The sequence below is a fragment of the Leucoraja erinacea genome, chromosome 1, assembly GCF_028641065.1.
Source record: "Leucoraja erinacea ecotype New England chromosome 1, Leri_hhj_1, whole genome shotgun sequence".
Classification (NCBI taxonomy): domain Eukaryota; kingdom Metazoa; phylum Chordata; class Chondrichthyes; order Rajiformes; family Rajidae; genus Leucoraja; species Leucoraja erinaceus.
This window is the reverse complement of record NC_073377.1, coordinates 137,124,777-137,152,401: the sequence shown is the minus strand read 5'-3', so window position 1 is coordinate 137,152,401 and position 27,625 is coordinate 137,124,777. Positions and strand designations below refer to the sequence as shown.

The window sequence follows — 27,625 nt, the reverse complement described above, 5'->3', positions numbered from 1 at the left end:
AGAAACAAGCTCTTCGGCCCAACTTGTCAACGCTGACCAACATGTCCCATCCGCACTGGTCTCACCTGCCCGTGTTTGGCCCATATCCTCTAAACCTATCCTATCCTTGTACTTATCCAAATGTTTTTTAAATGTTGCGATAGTCCCCGCCTCAACTACCTCCTCCAGCCGTTCGTTCCATACGCCCACCACCCTCTGAATGAAAATGTTGACCCTCAGGTTCCTATTAAATCCTCCCCCCCCCCCCCCCCCCCCCCCCCCCGGACAACTAGAACCATTAAAAATCACAGGGGCAGCACGGTGGCGCAGCGGTAGAGTTGCCTCACCACAGCGCCAGAGACCCGGGTTCCATCCTCACAACGGGTGCTGTTTGTAAGGAGTTTGTACGTTCTCCCCGTGACCGCGTGGGTTTTACCCGGGTGCTCCGGTTTCCTCTCACACTCCCAAAGACGTACAGGTTTGTAAATTGTTCCTCATGTGCGGGATAGTGTACGGGGAGATTGTTACCCGGCGCAGACGCCATGGGCCTAAGGGCCATTATTTCTAAAGTGAAGATATCTGGGCAAATGTATGGATAGTAAGACTTTAGAGAGACGTGGGCCAAATGCAGACAAGTGGGAATAGCCCACTATGCCAACTTGGTCGGCATGGACACGGTGGGCCGAAGGGCTGTTTCCTTGGGCACTGCGCAGGGAGTGGTGGGGATGGGTAGAGGTGACGGGTGGTGGGATCCCATTGGAGGTGATGGAGATATGTGTGAGGATGATGAGTTGGATGCGGAGGTCGGTGGGTGTGGGAGGCGAGGACCAGGGGCGCTCTGTCCTTGATGCGTCTGGGGGGGGAGAGAATCTCGGACGTCTCCACTGGGAGATCTCATCGTTCGTGGCGATCACAGTGCTTCCACACCTCAAATTTTTTTTTCCTGAAATTGTCTCAAATTTCATGGAATTTTATGGTATTACCTGAAATTTAAGCCTTCCCCAGCTGCGCATGTGCAACTGCCGCCCCAACTCGCACGCGCGGATACCGGGCCCACTGCGCACGCTCGGATACCGGATTCCACTGCACACGCGCAGGGAGACGCCGCCATTTTGCGTCCCTACCGTGTCACCGGCGCCATTTTCAATTGTGTGCGGCTGACGGACCTCCTCCAACTGCACGGGCGCGGATGGTCGAAAATAAAATGTCCCCCCCAAATCCCTTTGTGTCTCCTCGCACGTGCGCAGTGGGCCCGGTGTCCGGGCGTGCACAGTTATGGCGGCAGTTGGGGAAGGCTTACCGGGCCAGGAGATTTTCCGAAATTATTTAATTTCCCTAAAATTACCCGAAGACAACCACAATTTCCCGAATTTTGGGTAATTTCCTTCAAAGTGGAAACACGCACCGGTCCTTTTGATGATTTCCCAGACGCCAGCTGGAGTTGCGGGGAGGATGGCCCGCTGATCCAAGCACATCCTGCCCACGTTGACCACGTGAAAGCCGTCCACATCCTTCTCCGGCGCCACCGCGTTGCACACCAGCCGCTCATCAATGTGGGCTGCGGATCAAACAGAGCAATTAGCAACAGCCCGCTAGCTCTGCTCTCACTGCCCCCCCCCCCCCTCCCCCCTAGAGCTCTCCCTGGTCCTCACCTTTCACCCCACCAGCCTCCGCGCCCAGCACATCATCCTCACACAATGCCAGCACCTCCAACGGGATCCCACCCACATCTGCCCATCTCCACCCCTTTCCCCTTTCCACAGAGACCGTTTCCTCTGCAATTCCCTGGTCAACTCGGCCTTTCCCACCCAAACCACCCCCTCCCCAGGTACCTTCCCCTGTAATCGCAGAAGATGCAACACCTGTCCCTATACCTCCCCACCTCAACTCCATCCAAGGACCCCGGCAATCCTTTCAGGTGAGGCAGAGGTTCACTTGCACCTCCTCCAGCATCATCAAAAGATGAGTGGGATTCCACTCAAGGTACGCCCACTTTGAAGAAGTTCGCCTCCTCTCTCCGAGTAGAGTTCTGCGAGACCCTCTCTCACTGCTCCCCTTCTCTGATTGCTGCAGCATCTGCTCCACGACCAGGTGCTGGACATTTCACACCAACGCCTCTACTTTCTTAGAAGGGTCAGGAAGTTTGGCATGTCCCCTACAACTCTCACCAACTTCTACAGATGCGCCATAGAAAGCATTTTATCAGGATGCATCACAGCTTGGTTTGGGAACAGCTCCATCCAAGGCCGCAAGAAATTGCAGAGAATTGCGGACGCAGCCCAGACCATCACACAAACCAACCTCCCTTCCATCAACTCCGTTTATACCTCACACTGCCTCGGCAAGGCCAGCAGCATAATCAAGGACCAGTCTCACCCTGGTCACTCCCTCTTCTCCCCTCTCTCATCAGGCACGAGGTACAGAAGTGTGAAAACGCACACCTCCAGATTCAGGGACAGTTTCTTCCCAGCTGTTATCAGGCAACTGAACCATCCTATCACCAACTATAAAACAGCCCTGACCTACTATCTAGCTCATTGGTGACCCTCGGCCTTTGTTTGATCGGACTTTGCTGACTTTACCTTGCATTAAACGTTATTCCCTTATCATGTATCTATACACTGTAAATGGATCAATTGTGATCATGTATTGTCTTTCTGCTGGCCGGTTAGCACACACCAAAGGTTTTTCACTGTACCTCGGTACATGACGCCCCTTTGTCTCCTTTTCCTTTCTATCATTTGTCACTTACTCCACCCATCTATCTATCACCCCCTCACCTATATCCACCTATCACTCGCCAGGCTTTGTCCTGCCCCCACCTCTCTTTCCCAGCTTTCTCCCCTCCACTCTATCAGTCTGAAGCAGGGTCCCGAGCCGAAACTTCGTCTGCCCATTCCCTCCAGATGCTGCCTGACCTGCTGAGCTCTCCACACTGTGTGCATGTCTTAACAGGGGTGCATCGGGAAGCGCTGCTTCCTCACAACGCCAGAGACCTGGGTTCAATGCTAACCTCAGGAGCAGTTTGTGTGGAGTTAGCAGGTTCTCCCTGTGTGTGACCACGTGGGTTTCCTCAGGTGCTCTGGTTTCCTCCCACATCCTTCTGCCTAGTTGATGGCGGGAGGATAAGGTCAAATAAAGGTTACATGAACGAAGGAGACTACAGAGAGTGGTGGACACTGCCCTGTCCATCACAGGTACTGACCCCCCCCACCATCGAAGGTCCATGGTAAACAGGTATACCATTTTGGAAACTGTTGAGGGAGATTGCTCATCAGGGGAATGCAGCAGCAGCGAAGTTCATGGCACCATGGGTGGCTCTGCGGCACATGAGGGGGGGAAAAAGAGTGGAAGGGCAATAGTAATAGGGGATTCAATTGTCAGGGGAATAGATAGGCGTTTCTGCGGCCGCAAACGAGACTCCAGGATGGTATGTTGCCTCCCTGGTGCAAGGGTCAGGGATGTCACTGAACGGCTGCAGAACATTCTGGAGGGGGAGGGTGAACAGCCAGTTGTCGTGGTGCATATTGGCAACAACGATATAGGTAAAAAAAGGGATGAGGTCCTACAGGATGAATTTAGGGAGCTAGGAGATAAGCTTCTCCCCGTGACCTCATGGGTAATAATCTCTGGATTACTACCAGTACCACGGGCCAGTCAGAGCCAGAAATAGGCAGGATATTGCAGATGAATACGTGGCTTGAAAAATGGTGCAAGGGGGAGGGATTCAAATTTTTAGGGCATTGGAACCAGTTCTGGGGGAGGTGGGACCAGTACAAACAGGACGGTCTGCACCTGGGCTGGAATGGAACCAATGTCCTTGGGGGGGTGTTTGCTAGTGCTATCGGGGAGGATTTAAACTAATGTGGCAGGGGGATGGGTACAAGAGCAGAGGGGCAGGGGGGTGTAAAATGAAGGTAGAAGCAATAGGTAGCAAGGTGAAAAGTAAAAGTGGCAGGCAGACAAAACCAGGGCAAAAATCAAAAAGGGCCACTTTTCAACATAATTGGTATAAGGGGTAAGAGCGTTGTAAAAGCAAGCCTGAAGGCTTTGTGTCTGAATGCAAGGAGTATTCGTAATAAGGTGGATGAGTTGAACGTGCAGATAGCCATTAATGATTATGATATAGTTGGGATCACGGAGACATGGCTCCAGGGTGACCAAGGCTGGGAGCTGAACATCCAGGGATATTCAATATTCAGGAGGGATAGAGAGAAAGGAAAAGGAGGTGGGGTAGTGTTGCTGGTTAGAGAGGAGATTAACGCAATGGAAAGGAAGGACATTAGTTTGGAGGATGTGGAATCGGTATGGGTAGAGCTGCGAAACAATAAGGGGCAGAAAACGCTGGTGGGTGTTGTGTACAGGCCACCTAACAGTAGTAGTGAAGTTGGAGGTGGTATCAAACAGGAAATTAGAAATCCTTGCGACAAAGGCAAAGCAGTTATAATGGGTGACTTCAATCTACATATAGATTGGGTGAATCAAACTGGCAGGGGTGCTGAGGAAGAGGATTTCTTGGAATGTATGCGGGATAGTTATCTAAATCAACATGTAGAGGAACCAACGAGAGAGCTGGCTATTTTAGACTGGGTATTGAGTAATGAGGAAGGGTTAGTTAGTAGTCTTGTTGTGTGTGGCCCCTTGGGCAAGAGTGACCATAATATGGTCGAGTTCTTCATTAGGATGGAGAGTGACATTGTTAATTCAGAAACAATGGTTTTGAACTTAAAGAAAGGTAACTTTGAGGGTATGAGACGTGAATTGGCCAAGATTGACTGGCAATTACTTCTAAAAGGGTTGACGGTGGATATGCAATGGAAGGCATTTAAAGACTGCATGGATGAACTACAAAAATTGTTCATCCCAGTTTGGCAAAAGAATAATCAGGGAAGGTAGTGCATCCATGGATAACAAGGGAAATCAGGGATAGTATCAAAGCAAAGGATGATGCGTACAAACTAGCCAGAAAAAGCAGCATACCGGAGGACTGGGAGAAATTCAGAGACCAGCAGAGGAGGACGAAGGGCTTAATTAGGAAAGGATAAATGGATTATGAAAGAAAACTGGCAGGGAACATAAAAACTGACTGCAAAAGTTTTTATAGATATGTGAAAAGAAAGAGATTAGTTAAAACAAATGTAGGTCCCTTGCAGTCAGAAACAGGTGAGTTGATCATGGGGAACCAGGATATGGCGGACCAATTGAATAACTACTTTGGTTCCGTCTTCACTAAGGAAGACATAAATGATCTGCCGGAAATAGCAGGGGCCCGCGGGTCAAAGGAGGTGGAGGAATTGAGTGAAATCCAGGTTAGTCGGGAAGTGGTGTTGGGTAAATTGAATGGATTAAAGGCCGATAAATCCCCAGGGCCAGATAGGTTGCATCCCAGAGTACTTAAGGAAGTAGCTCCAGAAATAGTGGATGCATTAGTAATAATCTTTTAAAACTCTTTAGATTCTGGAGTAGTTCCTGAAGATTGGCGGGTAGCAAACGTAACCCCACTTTTTAAGAAGGGAGGGAGAGAGAGAAAACGGGGAATTACAGACCAGTTAGTCTAACATCGGTAGTGGGGAAACTGCTAGAGTCAGTTATTAAAGATGGGATAGCAGCACATTTGGAAAGTGGTGAAATCATTGGACAAAGTCAGCATGGATTTACGAAAGGTAAATCATGTCTGACGAATCGTATAGAATTTTTCGAGGATGTAACTAGTAGCGTGGATAGGGGAGAACCAGTGGATGTGGTGTATCTGGACTTCCAGAAGGCTTTTGACAAGGTCCCACATAAGAGATTAGTATACAAACTTAAAGCACATGGCATTGGGGGTTCAGTATTGATGGGGATAGAGAACTGGCTGGCAAACAGGAAGCAAAGAGTAGGAGTAAACGGGTCCTTTTCACAATGGCAGGCAGTGACTAGTGGGGTACCGCAAGGCTCAGTACTGGGACCCCAGCTATTTACAATATATATTAATGATCTGGATGAGGGAATTGAAGGCAATATCTCCAAGTTTGCGGATTACACTAAGCTGGGGGGCAGTGTTAGGTGTGAGGAGGATGCTAGGAGACTGCAAGGTGACTTGGATAGGCTGGGTGAGTGGGCAAATGTTTGGCAGATGCAGTATAATGTGGATAAATGTGAGGTTATCCATTTTGGTGGCAAAAACGGGAAAGCAGATTATTATCTAAACGGTGGCCGATTGGGAAAGGGGGAGATGCAGCGAGACCTGGGTGTCATGGTACACCAGTCATTGAAGGTAGGCATGCAGGTGCAGCAGGCAGTAAAGAAAGCGAATGGTATGTTGGCTTTCACAGCAAGAGGATTTGAGTATAGGAGCAGGGAGGTTCTACTGCAGTTGTACAGGGTCTTGGTGAGATCACACCTGGAGTATTGCGTGCAGTTTTTGTCTCCAAATCTGAGGAAGAACATTATTGCCATAGAGGGAGTGCAGAGAAGGTTCACCAGACTGATTCCTGGGATGTCAGGACTGTCTTATGAAGAAAGACTGGATAGACTTGGTTTATACTCTCTAGAATTTAGGAGATTGAGAGGGGATCTTATAGAAACTTACGAAATTCTTAAGGGGTTGGACAGGCTAGATGCAGGAAGATTGTTCCCGATGTTGGGGAAGTCCAGGACAAGGGGTCACAGCTTAAGGATAAGGGGGAAATCCTTTAAAACCGTGATGAGGAGAACTTTTTTCACACACAGAGTGGTGAATCTCTGGAACTCTCTGCCACAGAGGGTAGTTGAGGCCAGTTAATTGGCTATATTTAAGAGGGAGTTAGATGTGGCCCTTGTGGCCAAGGGGATCAGAGGGTATGGAGAGAAGGCAGGTACGGGATACTGAGTTGGATGATCAGCCATGATCATATTAAATGGCGGTGCAGGCTCGAAGGGCCGAATGGCCTACTCCTGCACCTAATTTCTATGTTTCTATGTTTCCATCATAGCTACTGATCTCCCCACCATCGAAGGTCCATCATAGCTACTGATCTCCCCACCATCGGAGCAATCTATAGGAGTCACTGCCTCAAAATGTCAGCCATCATCATCAGAGACCCACACCACCCTGGTCACTCTCTCATCTCGCTACTACCATCAAGAAGAAGGTACAGGAGCCTGAAAACCGTGACCCCTAGTTTCAAGAACAGCTTCTTCCCAACAACCATCAGGCTCTTGAACACTGCTCAACACTAACCTCAGCAACTCTGATCTTCTACGGACTGTGTCTGTGGTTGCACGATAGATTTTGGTTTTGCATTATTAAGGACTGGATACCTTGTATTACTGATGATTAATTTATTGTATTATTGATCATTATATATTGATTTCTGTGTTAATGCCTGTACAGCTGCAGGAAGTAAGAATGTAATTGCTCCATTGTAGGTACAAAAGATAGATAAATACTTTTGACTTAAATGAGTGGGGGAATGGGAAAGGTGGGATCACTCCGAAAGCCTGCATAGACTCAATGGGCTGAATGGTCTGCCTTTGGGCGGCAAAGTGGCGCAGCGGTAGAGTTGCTGCCTCACAGCGCCAGCGCCGGGTTCGATCCTGATTACGGGTGTTGTCTGAACGGACTTTGCACGTTCTCCCCGTGACCACATGGGTTTTCTCCGGGTGCTCTGGTTTCCTCCCACACTCCAAAGACCTGCAGGTTTGTAGGTTAATTGGCTTCTGTAAATTGTAATTTGTCCTTAGTGTGTAAGATGGTGTTTGTGTAAAAGGTGATCGCTGATCGGCACGGACTCGGTGGGCTGAAGGGCCACCGCGCTGTACCTCTAAAGTATGAAATGCTAAACAAAACTAAAAGAGAAAAGTTTTACAGTTCCTGTGGACGGACTTTGATGGGAGAACTTAAGGGAGAGGTTTGGGCACAGAGTGCTGGAGTAACTCAGCGGGTCAGGCAGCATCTGTGGAGAACATGGACACAGAGTGCTGGAGTAACTCAGCGGGTCAGGCAGCATCTGTGGAAAACATGGGCACAGAGTGCTGGAGTAACTCAGCGGGTCAGGCAGCATCGTTCCCCTGTTGTCCCCACACTCTGGGTGAATCCCCGGAGCAGACTCACCAGGCAGGGGCAGCTGAACCAACAGTCCAGTCACGTGCGGGTCCCTGTTTAACCTCTCGATCAGCTCCATCAGTTCCTGCTGGGACACACTGGAGGGCCGCAAGATGGTTTCACTGCTAATACCTGAAAGTGGAGTCAGATCATCACATTCATTCTCCAGAGTTACACTGAATGCTCCAATTTTAAGAACACCCCTCCTGATCTCTCTCTTTCAGTGCCCCACCCCTACACAAGCACTATCCGACAATGAATGAATGAATGATACAATTCACATACAAGGAATTTGCCTTAGTGCTCCGCTCGCAAGTAACAACACGACATAAGGTAAACAATTAAGAATAAAACATAAAAGATTAAAACATTAAGAATAAAACATTATAGATTAAACATGTGAATGAAATAAAATATCAGAGCACAAGGAGGCTGCAGACTTTTGGATATTGAGTAGAGCTACTGTTCGTGTCTGGCTGTGGCGGCTTTGACAGTCAGGTGTCACCAATTAAGGACAATTTATATTTTTTTACAGAAGGATGTGCTGCCGCTGGAGACGATCCAGAGGAGGTTTACGAGAATGATCCCAGGAATGAGTGGACGAGCGTTTGACGGCACTGGGCCTGTACTCGCTGGATTTTAGAAGGGTGAGGGGAGCCCTCATTGAAACTTACTGAATAGTGAAAGGCCTGGATAGAGTGGATGTGGAGAGGATGTTTCCACTTGTGGGAGAGTCCAGGACCAGAGGTCATAGAATTAAAGGACATTCCTTTAGGCAGGAGATGAGGAGGAATTTCTTTAGTCCTCCTGTGTCCTCCTGTGAATTTCTGTGTCCATCTGTGGAATTTTTTGCCACAAAGGGCTGTGGAGGCCAAGTCAATGGATATTTTTAAGGTGGAGATAGATAGATTCATGATTATTATGGTTGTCAGGGGTTATGGGGAGAAGGCAGTAGAATGGGGTTGAGAGGGAGATATAGATCAGACAGGATTGAATGGCGGAGTAGACTTAAAGAACTGAATTGCCTAGTCCTGCTCCTCTCACTATCCTCTCAACTTATGAAGCCAATATACGTACAAACCTGTACGTATTTGGAGTGTGGGAGGAAACTGGAGCACCTTGGTCACTGACACTCAAAGGCAAAGCCTCACAACCTTCCATCCATCCCTTCAGCTATTGAGTTTCCTATGGCGGGGGGGCACGGAGCGTAGTGGTAGTGTTGCTGCCTCACAGCCCCTGAAACCCGGGTTCCATCCTAACTATGGGTGCCGTCTCTACCGAGTTTGTACTTTCTCCCCGTGACCGCTTGGGCTTTCTCCGGGAGTTCCAATAGACAATAGGTGCAGGAGGAGGCCATTCGGCCCTTCGAGCCAACACCGCCATTCAATGTGATCATGGCTGATCATCCACAATCAGTACCCCGTACCAGCCTTCCCCCCACATCCCTTGACTCCGCTATCTTTAAGAGCTCTATCTAACTCTCTCTTGAAAGTATCCAGAGAATTGGCTTCCACTATCTTCTGAGGCAGAGAATTCCACAGATTCACAATTCTCTTGGTGAAAAAGTTTTTCCTCATCTCCGTTCTAAGCCAACCCCTTATTCTTAAATGTGGCCCCTGGTTCTCGACTCCTTCAACATTGGGAACATGTTTCCTGCCTCTAGCGTGTCCAATCCCTCAATAATCTTATATGTCTCAAAAAGATTCCCTCTCATCCTTCTAAATTCCAGTGTATACAAGCCCAGTCGCTCCATTCTCTATTCCGGTTTCCTCCTACACACCAAAGATGTGCAGGTTTGTAAGTGAAGATAGACACAATGTGCTGGAGTAACTCAGTGAGTCGGGCATAGATGATGTTTAGGATCAGAACCATTTGAATTGACTTCTGTAACTTGTCGCTAGTGTGTAGGATAGTGCTAAGTGCACGGGGTGATCGGTGGTCAGTGCGGACTCGGTTGGCTGAAGGGCCTGTTGCCATGCTGTATCGTTAAAGCCTACAGTAAAGTCTATTGCAACAGAGCTTCTGATCTCCTCCTGCCCTTGTTGTGCTTCTTAGCCATTGGCAAAGCCACGGTCCCTGTTGGGACAAATGCAGAACTTAAAAGTGAGCAAGTTCCGTAGATGGGACAGGCAGAAAGAAGCACAGCTGGGAGTGAAGAAAGACTGAGGATTTAACCTGCATTTATTTCAATGCAAGTGGCTTTAACGAGGATGTTGCCAGATCTCACGGGCCAGATCTTCAGGCAGAGGAAGGGCAGGCAATGACTTTATTCCCAACTTGGCCATGCCAACCAAGACATCCCATCAAAACTAGTCCCATTTGCCTGTGTTTGGTCCATATCCATGTACCTATCCAAATGCCTTTATAATGTTGTTACTGCACCTGCCTCTGAAAACTTGTTCGCAGGTAGTTTGGTAGCTCAGGTGGGCCGAGGGGAGGTCAGGGGTGAAGATGCAGAGGTCAATACCTGTCCTCACCTACGAAAGCTGCAGCTTTGGTCTTGTTCTTCACGTACGTGTGGCTGCCAGGGTCATCACCGACCAGGACCACGCTGAGCCTGGGCCGGGCATTGCCCAGTGAGACCCACTCCTCCAGCTCCCTCCGCACCTCCTCATGGATCTGCCTGGCCAGGGCCGTCCCCGAGATGACCACCGCCTCCTGCCTGGCCAGCGGAGAGAAGGGAGACCGTCAGCCTGGAGATGGTTGCACAGCACGTCGCCACCCAAGACCCAGGTCCCCACCCAAGACCCAGGTCCCCACTCAAGACCCAGGTCCCCACTCAAGACCCAGGTCCCCACTCAAGACCCAGGTCCCCACCCAAGACCCAGGTCCCCACTCAAGACCCAGCTCCCCACCCAAGACCCCATCCCCCCAGACCCCCATCCCAAGACCCAGGTCCCCACTCAAGACCCAGGTCCCCACTCAAGACCCAGGTCCCCACTCAGACCCAGGTCCCCACCCAAGACCCAGGTCCCCACTCAAGACCCAGGTCCCCACTCAAGACCCAGGTCCCCACTCAAGACCCAGGTCCCCACCCAAGACCCAGGTCCCCCCTCAAGACCCAGCTCCCCACCCAAGACCCAGGTCCCCACCCAAGACCCAGGTCCCCACTCAAGACCCAGGTCCCCACCCAAGACCCAGGTCCCCACCCAGGACCCAGGTCCCCACTCAAGACCAGTCCCCACTCAAGACCCAGGTCCCCACCCAAGACCCAGGTCCCCACCCACCCAGGTCCCCACTCAAGACCAGTTCCTCATCCAAGGCCCAGATCCCCACCGGCCCCACATCCCACCCTGGCCTGGATCATCGGACTGATCATCAGATCATCTCCCAGACCAGATCTCCACCAGGCCAGATCACCCAGACCAGATCTCCATAATATCTTTATCAGACCATATCCCCACCGGGCCACATCTCCACCAGACCAGGTCTAGACCAGACCTCCACCAGACCAGGTCTCCATCAGACTAGGTCTCCACCAGACCAGGTCTCCATCAGACCAGACCTCGTCAAGACACGAGTCAAGAATGTTTTATTGTCATGTCCCAGATAGAACAATGAAATTCTTACTTGCTGCAAAACAACAGAATATGTAAACATAGTACACTGTAAACAATATAATAAATGAGGGAGAAAAAAAAGTTCAGTGTGTGTATATATACACATACTCACAAATACACGCACACACACACACATACACATATATATATATATATATTTGTAGTTCAGAGCTTATTTTAGGTTGTAATGTTTAATAGGCTGATGGCTGTAGGGAAGAAGCTGATCCTGAACCTGGACGTTACAGTTTTCAGGCTCCTTCTTCCAGATGGCAGGGGTGAGATGAGTGTGTGGCCAGGATGGTGTGGGTCTCTGATGATGCTAACTGCCTTTTTGAGGCAGCGACTCCGATAAATCCCTTCGATGGTGGGGAGGTCAAAGCCGGTGATGGACTGGGCAGTGGTCACAACTTTTTGTTTCCGCTCCTGGACGTTCAAGTTGCCAAACCAGACCACGATGCAATGTCAATATGCTCTAGAAGTTCAAGAGAATCCTCTTTGACATATAGAATCTCCGTAATCTTCTCAGGAAGTAGAGTCACTGATGTGCCTTATTTATAATTGCATCAGTATGCTGGGTCCAGGAAAGATCTTCGGTAATATGCACGCTCAGGAATTGGAAGTTTTTAACTCTCGCAACCATCGTCCTATTGATATAAACAGGATTGTGGGTCCTTATCCTTCCTCTTCCAAAGTCCACAATCAGTTCCTTGGTTTTACTAATATTGAGAGGCTGGTTGTTGTGCTGGCAACATTTGGTCAATCGATCGATCTCACTTCTATACTCTGACTCATCACCATCTGTAATTCATCCAACAACGGTGGTGTCGTCGGCGAACTTGAAGATGGAGTTCGCACTGTGTCCGGCTACACAGTCATGAGTATAGAGTGAGTAGAGCAGGGGGCTGAGTACACAGCCTTGAGGTGCTCCTGTACTGATTGTTACTGAGGATGAAGTATTTCTGCCAATTCGGACAGACTGTGGTCTGTGGATGAGGAAGTCGAGGATCCAATTGCACATGGATGTGCAGAGACCCAGTTCCATGAGCTTGGTAACCAACTTAGAGGGGATGATGGTATTGTAGTCAATAAACAACAGCTTGACGTATGTGTTTTTATTGTCCAAGTAGTCCAGTGTGGAGTGGAGAGCCAGTGAGATCGCATCCTCCGTTGACCTGTTGTGACGGTAGGTGAACTGTGGTGGGTCGAGGTTCTTGTCGAGGTAGGGGCTGATATCCACCATAACCAACCTCTCAAAGCACTTCATCACCACGGACGTTAGTGTCACTGGTCGATAGTCATTGAGGCACGTCACCTTACTCTTCTTGTATACTGTATTATTGATGGCCTCTTAAAACAGGTGGGAACCTCAGACCTCAGTACAGAGAGGCTGAAAATGTCCGCAAAAACTCCAGCCAGTTGGTCTGCACAGGTTTTTAGAACACGACCGGGTATACCATCAGGTCCAGGCGCTTTCCGAGGGTTCACCCCGCTGAAGGAACTTCTGACGTCGACTGTGACTGTAATACCATCAGGTTGTCTGGTGGCTCGGGAAGGCACATCTGTGTTCTCCCTATCAAAGCGTGTGTAGAACGCGTTGAGCTCGTCAGGGAGTGATGCTTTGCTGTCGTTTGAGTTGCCTCCTGATTTCGTCTTGTAGGAGATGATGGCATTCAAGCCCTGCCACAGTTGCCGAAAATCCGCCTCATCCTCCACCTTGGAGCAGAAATCCCTTTTGGCCTTTTTGATGACCTTGTCAAGGTCGTATCTGGACTTCTTATAGACCTCTATATTTCCAGACCTGAATGCCCGAGATCTGGACTTCAGAAGAATGCGGATCTCCTGGTTCATCCAAGGCTTCTGGTTGGGAAACACTCGGAAGGTTTCTGTAGGAACACAGTCCTCCACACATTTCCTTATGAAGTCTGTAGCGACTGTGGTGTATTCATCCAGGTCCGTTGCCGAGTCCCTGAACATTGCCCAGTCTACAGACTCCAAGCAGTCCTGGAGTTGTTCCTCTGCCTCCCCCTGACCAGCTCTGTACAGTCCTCACTTCTGGGAGGGGGGGGAACGGGGGACGGGCGGGATACTTCCCACCTTGCTTTGAGAGGTGGGGGACAACCCCCCCATGTTTTGTAATCCAAACTTTATCAGACGCTTTCCAAGGGCTGAATCGGCCTGTTCACGGGGCCTTTCAGCGCCCGGCGCGGTTTAAAATCAAACTGCTGCATCGAGGCCATCAAGGCTCCCGATGCTGAAGCCCCCGCCGGGCGATGAAAGACCCCGTGAACCGGCCGATTCAAGCCCCACGATTCAGGGTGGACAAAGCTGCTGTTGGTGGAGTTCGGAGTCGGTCACCAACTAGGTTAGCTCCCGATGTTACCGTCCACAGGGGCCACGGCCGAAGCCTCGTGTGTGTGCGCATGCGCGCGGCCGCAAAGAAATTGTGTCCCCCGCATGTTTTGATAGCGATTTCCGTGCCTGCCACCAGATCTCTCAGACGCTAAGGTGTATCCCCGGTCATCCAACCTAATTCCTCGCGGCTCTTGAACTCTTTCATCCCCGCTTTCTCCGTAACCCATAACACGATATTCTGTACCCTTCAATCTCCTTCCCATCTCCAGCCTTTATCGCTATCTCCAATCGTCTGTCAAACATGCCTGGCTCCACCTATCGCTTGTGTAGGAAGCAACTGCAGATGCTGGTTCACACCGAAGATAGACACAAAATGATAGTCTGAAGGGTCTCGACACGAAACATCACTCATTCCTTCTCTCCAGAGATGCTGCCTGAGTTACTCCAGCATTGTGTGTCTATCCACCTATCACTTGCCAGGCTTTGTCCCGCTCCCCCCTCTCGATTCCAGCTTTCTCCCCCTTTCCCTCCCCCCCCCCACCCCCCATATTCCATCAGTCTAAAGAAGGGTCCCGACCCAAAACGTTGTCTATCCAAACTGGTCCAAAACGCCGCAGCGAGACTCCTGACGGGCACCCGAAAAAGGGACCACATCACCCCGATCCTGGCCTCTCTCCACTGGCTCCCTGTGCGGTTCCGTATAAACTTCAAGATCCTCCTCCATGTCTACAAAGCCCTCAATGGGCTTGCCCCCACCTACATAAAATGTCTTCTCACCCACCACTCCACCTCCAGGCCCCTCAGATCGGCCGACTTGGGGTTGCTGAATATCCCACGGTCTAGGCATAAGCTCAGGGGCGACCGCGCCTTTGCGGTTGCAGCTCCTAGACTGTGGAACAGCATCCCCTTTCCCATCAGAACTGCCCCCTCCATCGACTCTTTTAAGTCAAGACTAAAGACTTATCTATACACCCAAGCCTTTCCTGACGTCCTCTGAGTGAGGACTACATGTATATATGTATGTAGTTTGTTTTGTTGTGCTATTCTTATAACAAATGTAAAGCACTTTGGCCAACGAGAGTTGTTTTTTAAATGTGCTATATAAATAAATGTGATTTGACTTGACTATCCATACCATCCACAGATGCTGCCTGACCTGCTGAGTTCCTCCAACACTTTGTGCTTGTCTTAACAGTGGCACAGCTGGTCGAGCCGCTACCTCACAGCACCAGAGACCTGGTTCGAGTAAATTATCCCGAGTGTGTAGGATAGTGCTAGTGTACGGGATATCACTGGTTGGTGCGGTCTCAGTGGGCCGAAGGGCCTGTTTAGGCGCTGTAAACTAAAGCAAAGTAAACGATCCATGTAAATCTGCGATGTATCCAGAAATGGTGCCTGACCCGCTAAGTTAGTCCAGCATTTAAACTTTACTCTATGGATACAGCGCAGAAACAGGCTCTTTGGCTCATCGAGTCCGCGCTGGCCAATGATCACCCGTACACTAGCATTATCCTACGCACCAGGGGAAATAGTAAGATTAAACGCGAACTTACCAGTTCGAAGTTTGATCATTATTTTATGAGGAGTAACGTTGAGGGATTACGTGAAGAACCTGCCAGGACGCATGCGTGTCATTCTTCAAAGCAGCGGTGTGAAATCACAGATAACAGTAATGACTGAACATAGTAAGATTAGAGAAGAGGATACCAGTTGAACTTTATGATCAAGGGTGGGAGCGGAGGGCACGTAATCCCTCAACATTACTCCTCATAAAATAATGATCAAACTTCGAACTGGTAAGTTCTCTTTTAATCTTACTATTTTACTTTGGATTCACGTGAGTGACTACGTGAAGATTTCAAAGCTCTGTGATTTCATGCCGTGGAAACGAGTCCATGCATCACATCTGCCTTAATTGACTAAGGGAGGAATTGTGTTAACATGTTTAAACATGAATCCGACATTGAAATCCATGATAAAGTTATTAACAACAAATTATAGCCCCTATTTCATGGGGTGAAATCATATTACAGAACTTAAAATTGATTCTGCAAAAGTTCCAGATTTAACCACTGGTTTATGGTAGAATTGTTGGAACGTTTTTTCCCTTGACCATCCTGCTGTCTCCAGGATTTGGTCCATCGGTACGTCCAACTCCATAGCTGCCGATGTAGCTGCAGCCCTGGTGGAATGAGATTTGAATATGTTAGTATCCACTACAGCTGTTGTTAAAACCTGTTTCAGCCATCTGGAAAAGTTTGAACCAACGCTTTTTTGTGGGGTTGCTTGTGGCTGATTAGTAGTGCCATCTCATAGCCTCTGATGTTTTTGATGTTCTCCATATATAACAATAAATGTTTTATTATACAGAGACGATCATCTATAGGGTAAGCCCTAAATTCCAATTTGAGGCCTGGTCCCGGTCTGTTCTGTTTGACTAATTCGTGAATATGAAAAGGTATATTTCTTGTTGAAGAAGTCATATTGTCCAGACTTAACTTATGTAAAGACTGTACCCTTTGTACAGTGACCAAAGCCATCAGCATGACTGTTTTATGCGTCAGTTTTTGCAGGGCCAGAGCTGTTGCTGGAGACAGTTCCTTAGCAACGTTAGGGACAATACTCACATCCCATATTTGAGAGTACCTGGTTCTTGGGGGATTGATATTAAAAATTCCCCTCATAAGTTTGGTTACCAGGGGGTGAGTCCCAACAGAATGACGCTCTGAACCTCGCCATAGATATGCTGAAAGGGCACTTCTGGCGCAGTTAATGGCACTGTAACTGAGCCCCTCATCATAATGGAGGCCTGTCAGGAATTCCAGAACAGACGTTATGTTCATCGAGCTGTAAGTGATGTTGTTTCTGTGACAATATATCTCCCATTTCCAGATGTATACCAGATATTGTTTTTTGGTGGACTGCCTGTGAGCCGCTGAGATAATGTTCAATGTTCGGTCCGTCAGTCCCAGTTCCAGTAGAGGTTTCTTTAGACTCTACAAATTAATAAGTTTGTCGTATTATGACATGGATGGCTATCCCCAGTTACGGGATGAACCAACAAATCTGGTCATTTCAGGATGGTGATACATGGTTCTAAGACCATGTCGAGTATCATAGGGAAAATGGTTGAGTAGGCCAATCAGCACTACCAAAATACCAGACGCCGAGTCTTGTTATATTTTGCATAATACCCGACAGATGAGGCAGAAAGATGGAATGCATAGAAAAAACAATTTCCCCCAATGCAGCGAAAAAGCATCTATCGCTGATGCCCAGGCTCTGGTTCCCAAGAAACATAGTTTGGTAACTGGTGATTGAGTCTAGATGCAAATAGATCGATATCTGGTGTTCCATACCGTGCTACAATATGAGCTAATACTTTTATATCCAACATTCATTCGATGTTTTCATTGAATTTGCGTGACCTGGTGTCTGCCACTGAATTTAGGTTACCTGGTAGGTAAGTAGCTGATATCCAAATATTTCTCTGGATACACCATTGCCAAATTGTATTAGCCGGATTGTCACATGATGTCGATTTGATTCCACCCATATGGTTAATATATGCCACCACGTTGGTATTGTCAATCTGTAGTCTAACATGCTGGTGATATATTCCAGAACAGTATGACTTTAGGCCTTAGAACACACCCAACATTTCAAGGTAGTTTATGCCAAGTGTCTGTAGTAATGATGCCTCCTGTGCACTCCATCTACCTCCACAGCTGGAGATGGAATTGGTAGCACCCCAACCAAGTGCACTGCCATCAGTTTGTAGCACCACTGAGGGGTTACTGATAATGATAGGACTGGAACAATGCCGAATGTTATCCCTCCACCGTTTTAATTCCATAATTGCTTTGATTGGTAGCTTCATTGGTCTGTCGAAATTTTGATAATACAAAGGTCCAAATTGTGTGGCTGGAAAAGCAGCCACTTTTTTTGTCAATCACCCTTGCTACCAATCTGATAGATGGTTCACTGATGTCAATGAGGTTGTTGCAGGCCTTAGTTAAGACTGTAGCCTTGTCCTTTGGTAAAGTCACTGACATGTGAACTGAGTCAATAGTGAACCCCAAATAATCCATTATGGTGGAAGGCGTTAGTTTAGATTTAACTGGATGGATGATAAACCCCAGTTTCTCAAACAATTGTTTGGTGGCTGATACAGCTAGTTTGGCTAATTCCAAAGTTTAGCTCACAATCAATATGTCATCTAGATAGGCCATGATCATATGTTTTTGTTTCCGAAGAAACGCTAGGGCTGGTTTCAAAATTTTTGTAAACAGCCTGGGGCTGATGTTAATCCATTTGGTAGAGCTCTATACTGCCAGAGCTGCCCCATCCAGTTGAATTTTAAATAACGTCTGTGATCAGTCCGTATAGGCACTGAATAGTATACAATACAATATACAATATTTATTACATGTCATTTGAACCTCAGTGAGGCTCAAACGAAACTCCGTTTCCACAGCCATACAAACAAAGACAATATCCTACAGACATACACACAATTCCATTTACAAAAACATCCATCACAGTGAACCCACTGTGATGGAAGGCAAAGTCTTTTCTCTCCCCTGTTCTCCATTTCTCTCCCGATGTCCAAGCCCCAGGCGGGCGATGATAAGTTCCACGGCCATTTTAGGCCGTGCCGTGCGATTTACGGCCCCGCTCCCGGTCTAAATGTCACGAAGTTGGAGCCCCCGGCGGGCGCTGGAATGTCCCACGGCCATGAAGCCACGCCGGGCGATGTACGGCCCCGCTCTGGGTCGTTCCAACCCCGCAAAACGGGCTAGAGAAGTCGCGTTGTGGGAGCTCCGGAAAGCGGTCTCTCCCCCCGGAGATAGTAAGCATATTTTAGGTCGATGCTGGCCATGAAGTAGCCTGTGGAAATCAATTGTTTGGCAGTAACAAAGGTTTCAATTTTGAAATGAATATACTGCACAAATGTATTCAATTTGGTCAAATGTATGATGATTTGACAACCACCATCTTTTTTCAATAACCCCCTTAGCGTGGAGTCTCACCAGTTCAGCATGTGCTTCCAATTTTTCTTTCCGTGAAAGTACAAACGTTCGGTTCGGTACATGCTGAACTGGGGGCTGTTTTTGTGCACAAATTCAATGGTATATCTCTGGATACTGTTTAGGATACAAGTATCTGTTGTTAATGCACTCCATGCCTCCCAAAAGAAGTGTAATCTCCACCGATATGTGTATTATCCACACTTCCTGTAATTTGTAAGGGGCCAGACCCACCTACCTCCATGATTACCAGTGGAAAGTTTACTCCTTCCTGTGTAGTCTTCGAGGAGGTTGAGGCGCCGGTGTCTGGGCCATAGCCTAAAAAAGACTACTCTCCTGTATGTCCGGTCTTTGAGCTTTCACCAGCTTCTGATTGTCTTGCTCTGCTGGTGGGTGCGTAAGGGTGCTGTCTTTGAGTGTAGGACCTCTCATCGAGCTCCTTCTTTCTCCTTCCTGCACCCCCTGCACACTTGTTGTTTGTTCAGCAAACCCCTCTTCAGGGTCAGCCCAGAACTGACCCGCAGTACTCCCCTCTGTCGAGGGAGATGCACTGTACAGCCCTACGTAAGGTGCTGCTGTGGGTGTTTTGTATAACCCATAGTGACTAGACTCCATCTCCCGGAGTCTGTCACATTGGAGCATCTGCTCCATTAGCCGCTCCATTTGGCCCCAGCAACGCTGGTCCCCGCGGCATTTCTTGCAGTCCGACTTGTCAGAGTCAACGGCTCTGTTCCGTATAGCCTTCGCGCCCGGCCGTGGTATTGATCTGGCCGGCGCGGGTGCCAAGTCGGGCACAGCTGATCCCACTCACGGTGACCTGGTGCCGTCAGCCGCTGCTAGCTGCCCGCAACTCCAGCCAGTGCAGCCCTTGTGGACTCTTGTCCATAGTTTCCCCTGTGAAAAACAGCACGGGAAACAAAAAACGACCGCAGAGTAATTCCCTTACCTGTCGGTCTCGGTTTAAACTTGCCGCTGCGGGGGAACGCTCCCTCCGCTTGCCGTTTTGACTTGTCAGAGTCAACGGCTCTGTTTTGTGTAGTCTTCCCGCCCGGCCGTGGTGTTGATCTGGCCGGTGCGGGTGCCATGTCGGGCACAGCTGATCCCACTCACGGTGATGCTGGCTGCCCGCAACTCCGCGGTTTTTCCCAGCCATTGCAGCCCTTGTGGACTCTTGTCCATAGTTTCCCCCTGTAAGAAACAGACACGGGAAACAAAACACGACCGCCGTAATTCCCTTACCTGTCGGTCTTGTTTTTTTAAAAAAACTTGCCGCTGCAGGGGAATGCTCACCCCCCCGCTTGCCGTTTTGACTTGTCAGAGTCAACGGCTCTGTTTTGTGTAGTCTTCCCGCCCGGCCGTGGTGTTGATCTGGCCGGTGCGGGTGCCATGTCGGGCACAGCTGATCCCACTCATGGTGATGCTGGTGCCTTCAGCTGCTGCTGGCTGCCCGCAACTCCGCGGTCCTCCCCAGCCAGCTTTAGACGCAGCCCTTGCGGACTCTATTTTTGTCCAGTTTCTCCCTGTAAAAAACAGCGCGGGAAACAAAAAACGACCGCAGAGTAATTCACTTACCTGCGGTCTCGGTTTCAAAATTACCGCTGCGGGGGAACGCTCCACCCCGCCTGTCGTTTCACAATGCGTGAAGCGATATGACACGCATGCGTCCTGGCAGGTTCTTCACGTAGTCACTCACGTGACTCCGAAGTAAAATTTACAATTTATAGAAGCCAACTAAACTATATACTGGTACATCTTCGGAATGTGGCAGAAATCCGGAGCACCCGGAGAAAACCCACGTGAAACTAGACAATAAACAATAGGTCAGGAGTAGGCCATTCGGCCCTTCGTGCATTCACAACCATTCAATGAGATCATGGCTGATCATCAAAGATCAGTACCCCGTTCCTGCCTTCTCCCCATATCCCCTGACTCTGCTATCTTTAAGAGCTCTATCTAGCTCTCTCTTGAAAGCATCCAGAAAATGGCCTCCACTGCCCTCTGAGGCAGAAAATTCCACAGACTCACAACTCTCTGTGTGAAAAGGTTTTTCCTCATCTCTGTTCTAAATGGCTTACTCCTTATTATTAAACTGTGGCCCCTGGTTCTGGACTCCCCCAACATCGGGAACATGTTTCCTGCCTCTAGCGTGTCCAAACCCTTAATCTATATTACAGGTGCACAACCTTTTATCCGAAAGCCTTGGGACCAGACACTTTTCGTAATTCAGAATTTTTCGGCTTTCGGAATGGAAGATTTTTAGCGTAGATTTTAACGGCTGGCTCAGTGGTACAGTGCTCGGCTCGTATCCGCAAGGTCGCGAGTTTGCGCCTCGATCCCGGCAGTTACTCGATCGCGAGTTTTCGAGTCTTCAATTGAGTTTTTTCTTGCAGAATAGGAGAGAATAGGGAGGGTTAGGCTGGGATCATTCTCTGCGAGATGATCTTAGTGCGGGAGACAAGTGTAGCAGAGGTGTACTGACTGTGTGGGCAGAACTTTGGAAGTGATTGCCCACCATTCTCAAAAGCCGCTGTGTCTCCCTGTCCCTCCAACTCCAGAGGAATCCGCTGCCCGATGGGCCGCTACGGCGACAAGTGGCAGTTCGCCCACAGCCCGAGCTGCGCCCCCTCATCCGCAACCCGGGTTCATCTGGAGTTGGAGCGGGACTGGGCTAGAGTTGTTGCTGGCTGTGAGTCTCTGGGATCTCCGTGCTTGCAGTGGGCCTGGGGGTCGGTGTCCTGATGAGGGGGCGCAGCTCGGGCTGTGGGCGAACTGCCACTTGTCGCTGTAGCGGCGCATCGGGGAGCGGCTTCTGATGGTCCTGACGTCTCTCAGCTCCTGTCCAGGGGGATGGCCGGAGACGTCAGGACCAACAGGAACCCGCTCCCCGATGCGCCGCTACAGCGACAAGTGACAGTTCGCCCACAGCCCGAGCTGCGCCCCCTCATCCGCAACCCGGGTTCCTCTGGAGTTGGAGCGGGGCTGGACTAGAGTTGCTGCTGGCTGTGAGTCTCTGGGATCTCCGTGCTTGCAGTCGGTGTCCCGTTGGTCCTGATGTCTCTGGTCACCCCCCTGGAATGGAGCTGAGACTGGGAACTGTACCGCCCTTGCCCCCTCCCTCTGCAACTGCAAACAACCCCACAGTTCCCAGTCTCAGCTCCTGTACAGGGGGGTGGCCGGAGACGTCACAGCCCGAGCCATCAGCTTCTGTCCCTACGGGGCCAGCGGAGAGCGTGTTCCTCTGGAATTGGAACGGGACTGGGCTGCTGCTGGCTGTGGGTCTCTGGGATCTCCGTGCTTGCAGTGGGCCTGGGGGTCGGTGTCCCGTTGGTCCTGACGTCTCCGGTGACGGGCACTAGCTCCAACGTGAAGACAGTGCAAAGCCCCCACGCCGGTGCAATGCGCGGGGAGCTGGAGAGGGGAGGGAAGGGGTCACACACATGCCCGGGAAGCAGAGGGGTGTAGGTGGGGTGAAACTGAAGGGAGCGACAATCTGCTGCTGCCTGCCAGTTAAAACGTTCCCACGCAAGACTCACGATACACTGTGTATCGTGAGTCTACCGTGGGAACGTTTTAACTCAGCGGGCAGGCAGCAGCAGATTGTCAATTATTAACCCTCCCGCGCAATATACCCTCACCTTCTCTTTTATGAATGGGGATTTAGTTCCCCTTTCTTCGAGGACCGACCGGAGGTTCCGCTGTCACCTCTGCGGGCCGCCCTCGGTGAACGTTTTCAAGGACCTTTCTTCAAGGACTGAAAAAAATGTCGCTATTTGGAGGTTTTCGTTATTTGGATCGTCGGATAAAAGGTTGTGCACCTGTACTAAAAGTCTGTTCTTGGCCGGTTTTGGCGATCTGTGCTGCGATTTCTGAGAGAACGCCGCCACCTACGGCTGTCATTTTTGGCCACCTCGCTCAGAGCCCCCCTCCGCCGCATGTGTGCCGAGGATTTTTCCAGTCGATTAAAAATGACAGAGATATTAATGATTTTACAAAATTCCCCCTTCTCTCTGCTGCCCCCGCTGGCGGCAGGGGGGATGGACTATAAAACCAGGAAGTGGTGTGCCTCAATTAGTCTGCAAGCTGGAGGAAGGCAGAGGGTCGCGTTTCTCTGAGCTGTGAATAACACTGAACACATGTCCACACAACTGTGAGTAAGTACCCTTAATGTGGTTTGAAATGAACATATGGTTAAAGTAAAAAACCACTGCCTGCAAATGGTTGTTTGGGGGGTTTGGGTTGAAATAAAAAGGCACTCTCTCTCTCTCCCCACCTCTCTCTCCCCACTCCACTCCCCCCTCTCTCCCCCTCTCTCTCTCTCCCCTCTTTTTTCTCCCCCTCCTCCACTCCATCCCCTCCTCCACCGTCCCTCCCCTAAACCCCCCTTCCCTTCACACATCCCTACCCCCTTCCCTCCACCCCCTCCCCCTCCCTGCTCCCCACCTCTCCCCCTCCCTTCACCGCCCCCCCCCCCCTCAGCACACCCCCCTCACTCCCCTCCCCCCTCTCCTCTCTCCCCCTCTCCTCTCCCTCTTCTCTCCCCCTCTCATCTTCCCCCCCCACCCTCTCCCCTCTCCTCTCCCCCCTCTCCTCTCCCCCCCCTCGCTCTTTCTCCCCTCTTTTTCCTCCCACTCCTCCCCTCCATCCCCCTCCCCCACCGTCCTTCCCCTAAATCCCCCTCCCCTCCACACGCCCCTACCCTTCCCTCCACCCTCCCTGCTCCCCACCTCTCCCCCCTCCCCCTCACCTCTCCCCCTCCCCTCACCTCTCTCCCCCATCCCCTCGCCCTCTCCCCCCTCCCCTCACCTCTCCCTCACCTCTCCCCCCCTCTCTCCCCCTCACTCTCACCCTCTCTCTCCCACCTTTCCCCCCTCACCCACCCCCCCCCTTTTCCCCTCTCACCCACCCTCCCCCTTGCCCCTCTCCCTGTGCCTCTGTCTCTCTCTCTCCCTCTTGCCCCTCTCTCTGTGTCTCTGCCCCTTCTCTCTCTGCCCTCACTCTCTACACCCCCCTCCCCCCTCTCTAGATGTGACTGCAAGTTGGGGGCTATGCGTCAGTAGATAGGGTGGTTATGGGGTAAAAGGAGCAAATTAATAATATTAATATAATATCAAGGGGGGTAATTAGCGTGAGTGCGGGGGGGGGGGATAGTTAGTGTGTGTGACGCTGCATGCCGCCTCCCCCCCCCCCCCCCACAACCGCACGTTGGGGGAACAGACCCAACGGGTCTGCACTTGGTCTAGTAATCTTATATATTTCAATAAGATACCCTCTCATCTTTCTAAATTCCAGAGTATGCAAACCCAGCCGTTTCATTCTCTCAGCATATGACAGTCCCGCCATCCCGGGAATTAACCTTGTGAAATTACGCTGCACTCCCTCAATAGCAAGAATGTCCTTCCTCAAATTTGGAGACCAAAACTGTATTCAATACTCCAGGTGTGGTCTCACTAGGCCTCTGTACAACTGCAGACGGACCTCTTTGCTCATATACTCAACTCCTCTTGTTATGAAGGCCAACTGCCATTCGATTTCTTCACTGCCTGCTGTGATCACAGGGAGAAGGTGTAAACTCCGTACTTACAGCACCCATAGTCTCTGGCGCTGTGAGACTGCAACTCTACCGCTGCACCGTTCCATTTTGTGTCTATCCATGTAAAACCTTTCGTACCCGGGGCTGGATTGGGTCATGGCGATGCTCCAGGGGGCCGAGCGCACGGACTGGGCGCAGCCTGCAGCGGAGCGTGGTGGGGGAGGACACCAACAGGTACGCTTGGACAGGCCGGCCCTGCCAGAAGATGTCCTGGGCCTGGCCAAGCTGGCCATCCGCCAGTCACGGCGCCAGGTGGAAGAGGGCTCTGCCCGAGCCGGCTGCCTGCCCCGTGTTCCGGATTACGTCCGCGCCCGGGTGGGGTTAGACATAGACATAGAAAATAGGTGCAGGAGTAGGCCATTCGGCCCTTCGAACCTGCACCTCCATTCAATATGATCATGGCTGATTATCCAAATCAATATCCCATGCCTGCCTTCTCTCCATACCCCCTGATCCCTTTAGCCACGAGGGCCACATCTAACTCCCTCTTAAATATAGCCAATGAACTGGCCTCAGAGAGGGACTACACGCTGTCCACGGGCACCCTGGGGGATTTCCGGGACCGCGGGGTGTGGAATACATCCTTGACAAGGAGTGTAACATAGTTGTATAGACGTTTATTTAGTATATTTGTTTGTCTTGTATTGTGGGTGTGGGTTCTGGTTTGTTTTATTGTAAATATTATTTTTAATAATTGAATATATTTTTTGATTTATAAAACCACTGCCAGGAGGTTGCAGCCTCATCCAGAACTCTACATTTATAACAACTTTAGACCATGAATCATGAAAATTGGCGCCAAACCTGGAGACTCTTCAATACTGCCTCTATGTACTATTCCTGATAACTTAACTAAGGTTGTTCTTATGTAGAGTAATACTTTTACTGAACTGCATGCAAAGAGGAGTTTCACTGTATCTCAGTACACGTGGCAATAATGTACTATTAAACTGTTATCCTTTCCTATCTCCGCTTTTGACATTAGATGAGCAAAATTGATGAGCACACTGAGGTCTGGAGTCACAGAGACATGGAGTCATACTGCGTGGAAACCGGCCCTTCGGCCCAACTTGCTCACACCGACCAACATGCCTCAACTACACTAGTCCCACCTGCCTACATTTGGCCCATATCCCTCCAAACCTTTCCTATCCATGTACCTGTCCAAATGTTTCTTAAACATTGTGCTAGTCCCTGCCTCCACTACCTCGTTCCGTACACCCACCACTCTTTGTGAAAAAAAAGTTACCCCTCAAGTAACTATTAAATCTCCCCCCACCCCACCTTAAACCTACAGTGCCCTCCATAATGTTTGGGACAAAGACCCATCATATATTTATTTGCCTCTGTACTCCACAATTTAAGATTTGTAATTTTAAAAAATCACATGTGGTTAAAGTGCACATTATCAGATTTTATTGAAGGGTATTTTTATACATTTTGGTTTCACCATGTAGAAATTACAGCTGTGTTTATACAGGGTTCGAAATTAGCGGTTGCCCGGGTGCCATTGATCACTCAAAGAGCTGCCGGGCAACCTAAACACCAAGTCATTTTGCCCGGTTTGGCAACCAGATACTGGTTTGTACCGAAGATAGACACAAAAAACTGGAGTAACTCCACGGGTCAGGCAGCATCTCTGGAGAAAAGGAACGCGACGTTTTGCGTCGGCGGTGACGGCTGCATTGCGTGGGAAAGATACTAGGTGCTGGGTGAGGAAGGGTCGGAGCGAATGACAGGCCCCGAACAGCGGCTCCATCTCCTCCTCCTCCTGCCCCCCCTGATAGCGGCCGCTGCCTGTAAATCCGCTAACGGTGCTTTGGGAATAGCTATGGGATCTTTGAGCTGCACCGGTCGGCCCCGCACCTTGCTGTTGGCTGGCGGAGGAGGGAGGCGGTGGCGAGGAGTTCCCAACAGCAGCGGGGCGATTTTGTCTGAGGAGCGCTGACCCTACTTCCTCCATACCTCGCCCTCCCCCCCCCCCCCCCCTATCCTGGGACCCCTCCACTCCGTCCCACACTGATCCCCATTCCCGCCTCTATTCAGTCCTCACTGACATCCCCTGTGCTCCCCTCCCCATATCCCCCCCTCCCCCCCAATCTATTCATCTTGCGCTGATCACCTTATCCACTTCGCATTGATTCTCCTGCCACCCCCCCCATCCATCCTACACTGGTCCCCCAATTCATCCTCTGTACTTACCTCCCTACCCATCCATCCTGCACTTCTCCTCCACCCATCCTGTACTGATCCATCCATCCTGTACTAATCCACGCATTCATCCCGTACTGACCCACCCTCCATTTACCCTGCACCTTCCCCTCGTTCATCCTGTAGTGATCTCCCATTCATCCTGCACAGACCCTCCGATCCACACCGTACTGACACCCCCCCCATTCATCCTGCGCTGATCTCCCCCCCCCCCCCCCCCCATCCATCCTGTACTGATTCGCCCATTCAAGAAGAATGGGGGGGGAACAGTCTGAAGAAGGGTCTCGACCCGAAACGTTGCCTATTTCCTTCGCTCCATAGATGCTTCCTCACCCGCTGAGTTTCTCCAGCACTTTTGTCTACCTCCCATCCATCCCATACTGAACCCCCACTTTCACCACCACTGACATCCCCCGTGCTCTCCCCTCACAATTTTACTTACTCCAACCAACACGTACTAATTCACCTGCCTCAATCCATCCATTCTGCACCGATTGCCTTCTAACCTCCCACCCCCCCGCTATTCACCCTGCACTGATTCACACACACCCCCTTCCCTGACCCTATTGTCCTGGAAATGTCTTCAGAGCAAACATTGACTATGTTTGATAACGGAATGCAATCAAATGTGTTTTAATTCCCATTGTTATTATTTGTTCTAATCCATAAAGATGGATTAATTAAATTGTGAACATGTAAAACATTAAAACCGCAGTGTTCGATTGTCACTGCTGCCGTTGACACGTTATTACAGAATTCATTTTAACGGCAAATCAATGCTCTTAATATGGAGTATCAGTATTGTAGTTATTTAATGAGCAACATTCACAACTATACG

The 27,625-nt window shown here is 50.0% G+C and overlaps 1 protein-coding gene across 1 annotated transcript in view; it reads right to left on the bottom strand.

The window, feature by feature from the left end:
- The window catches only part of LOC129702309 (bifunctional methylenetetrahydrofolate dehydrogenase/cyclohydrolase, mitochondrial-like), a 74,313-nt gene that overhangs the window by 33,993 nt on the left and 12,695 nt on the right, over window positions 1–27,625 (bottom strand). Inside the window, exons 2-4 of the mRNA XM_055644041.1 lie at window positions 10,522–10,706; window positions 8,054–8,176; window positions 1,385–1,537 (exon numbers count right to left, since the gene is read on the bottom strand). Of these exons, the coding sequence (XP_055500016.1) occupies window positions 1,385–1,537; window positions 8,054–8,176; window positions 10,522–10,706 (461 nt within the window). The remainder of the gene's footprint in view (window positions 1–1,384; window positions 1,538–8,053; window positions 8,177–10,521; window positions 10,707–27,625) is intronic.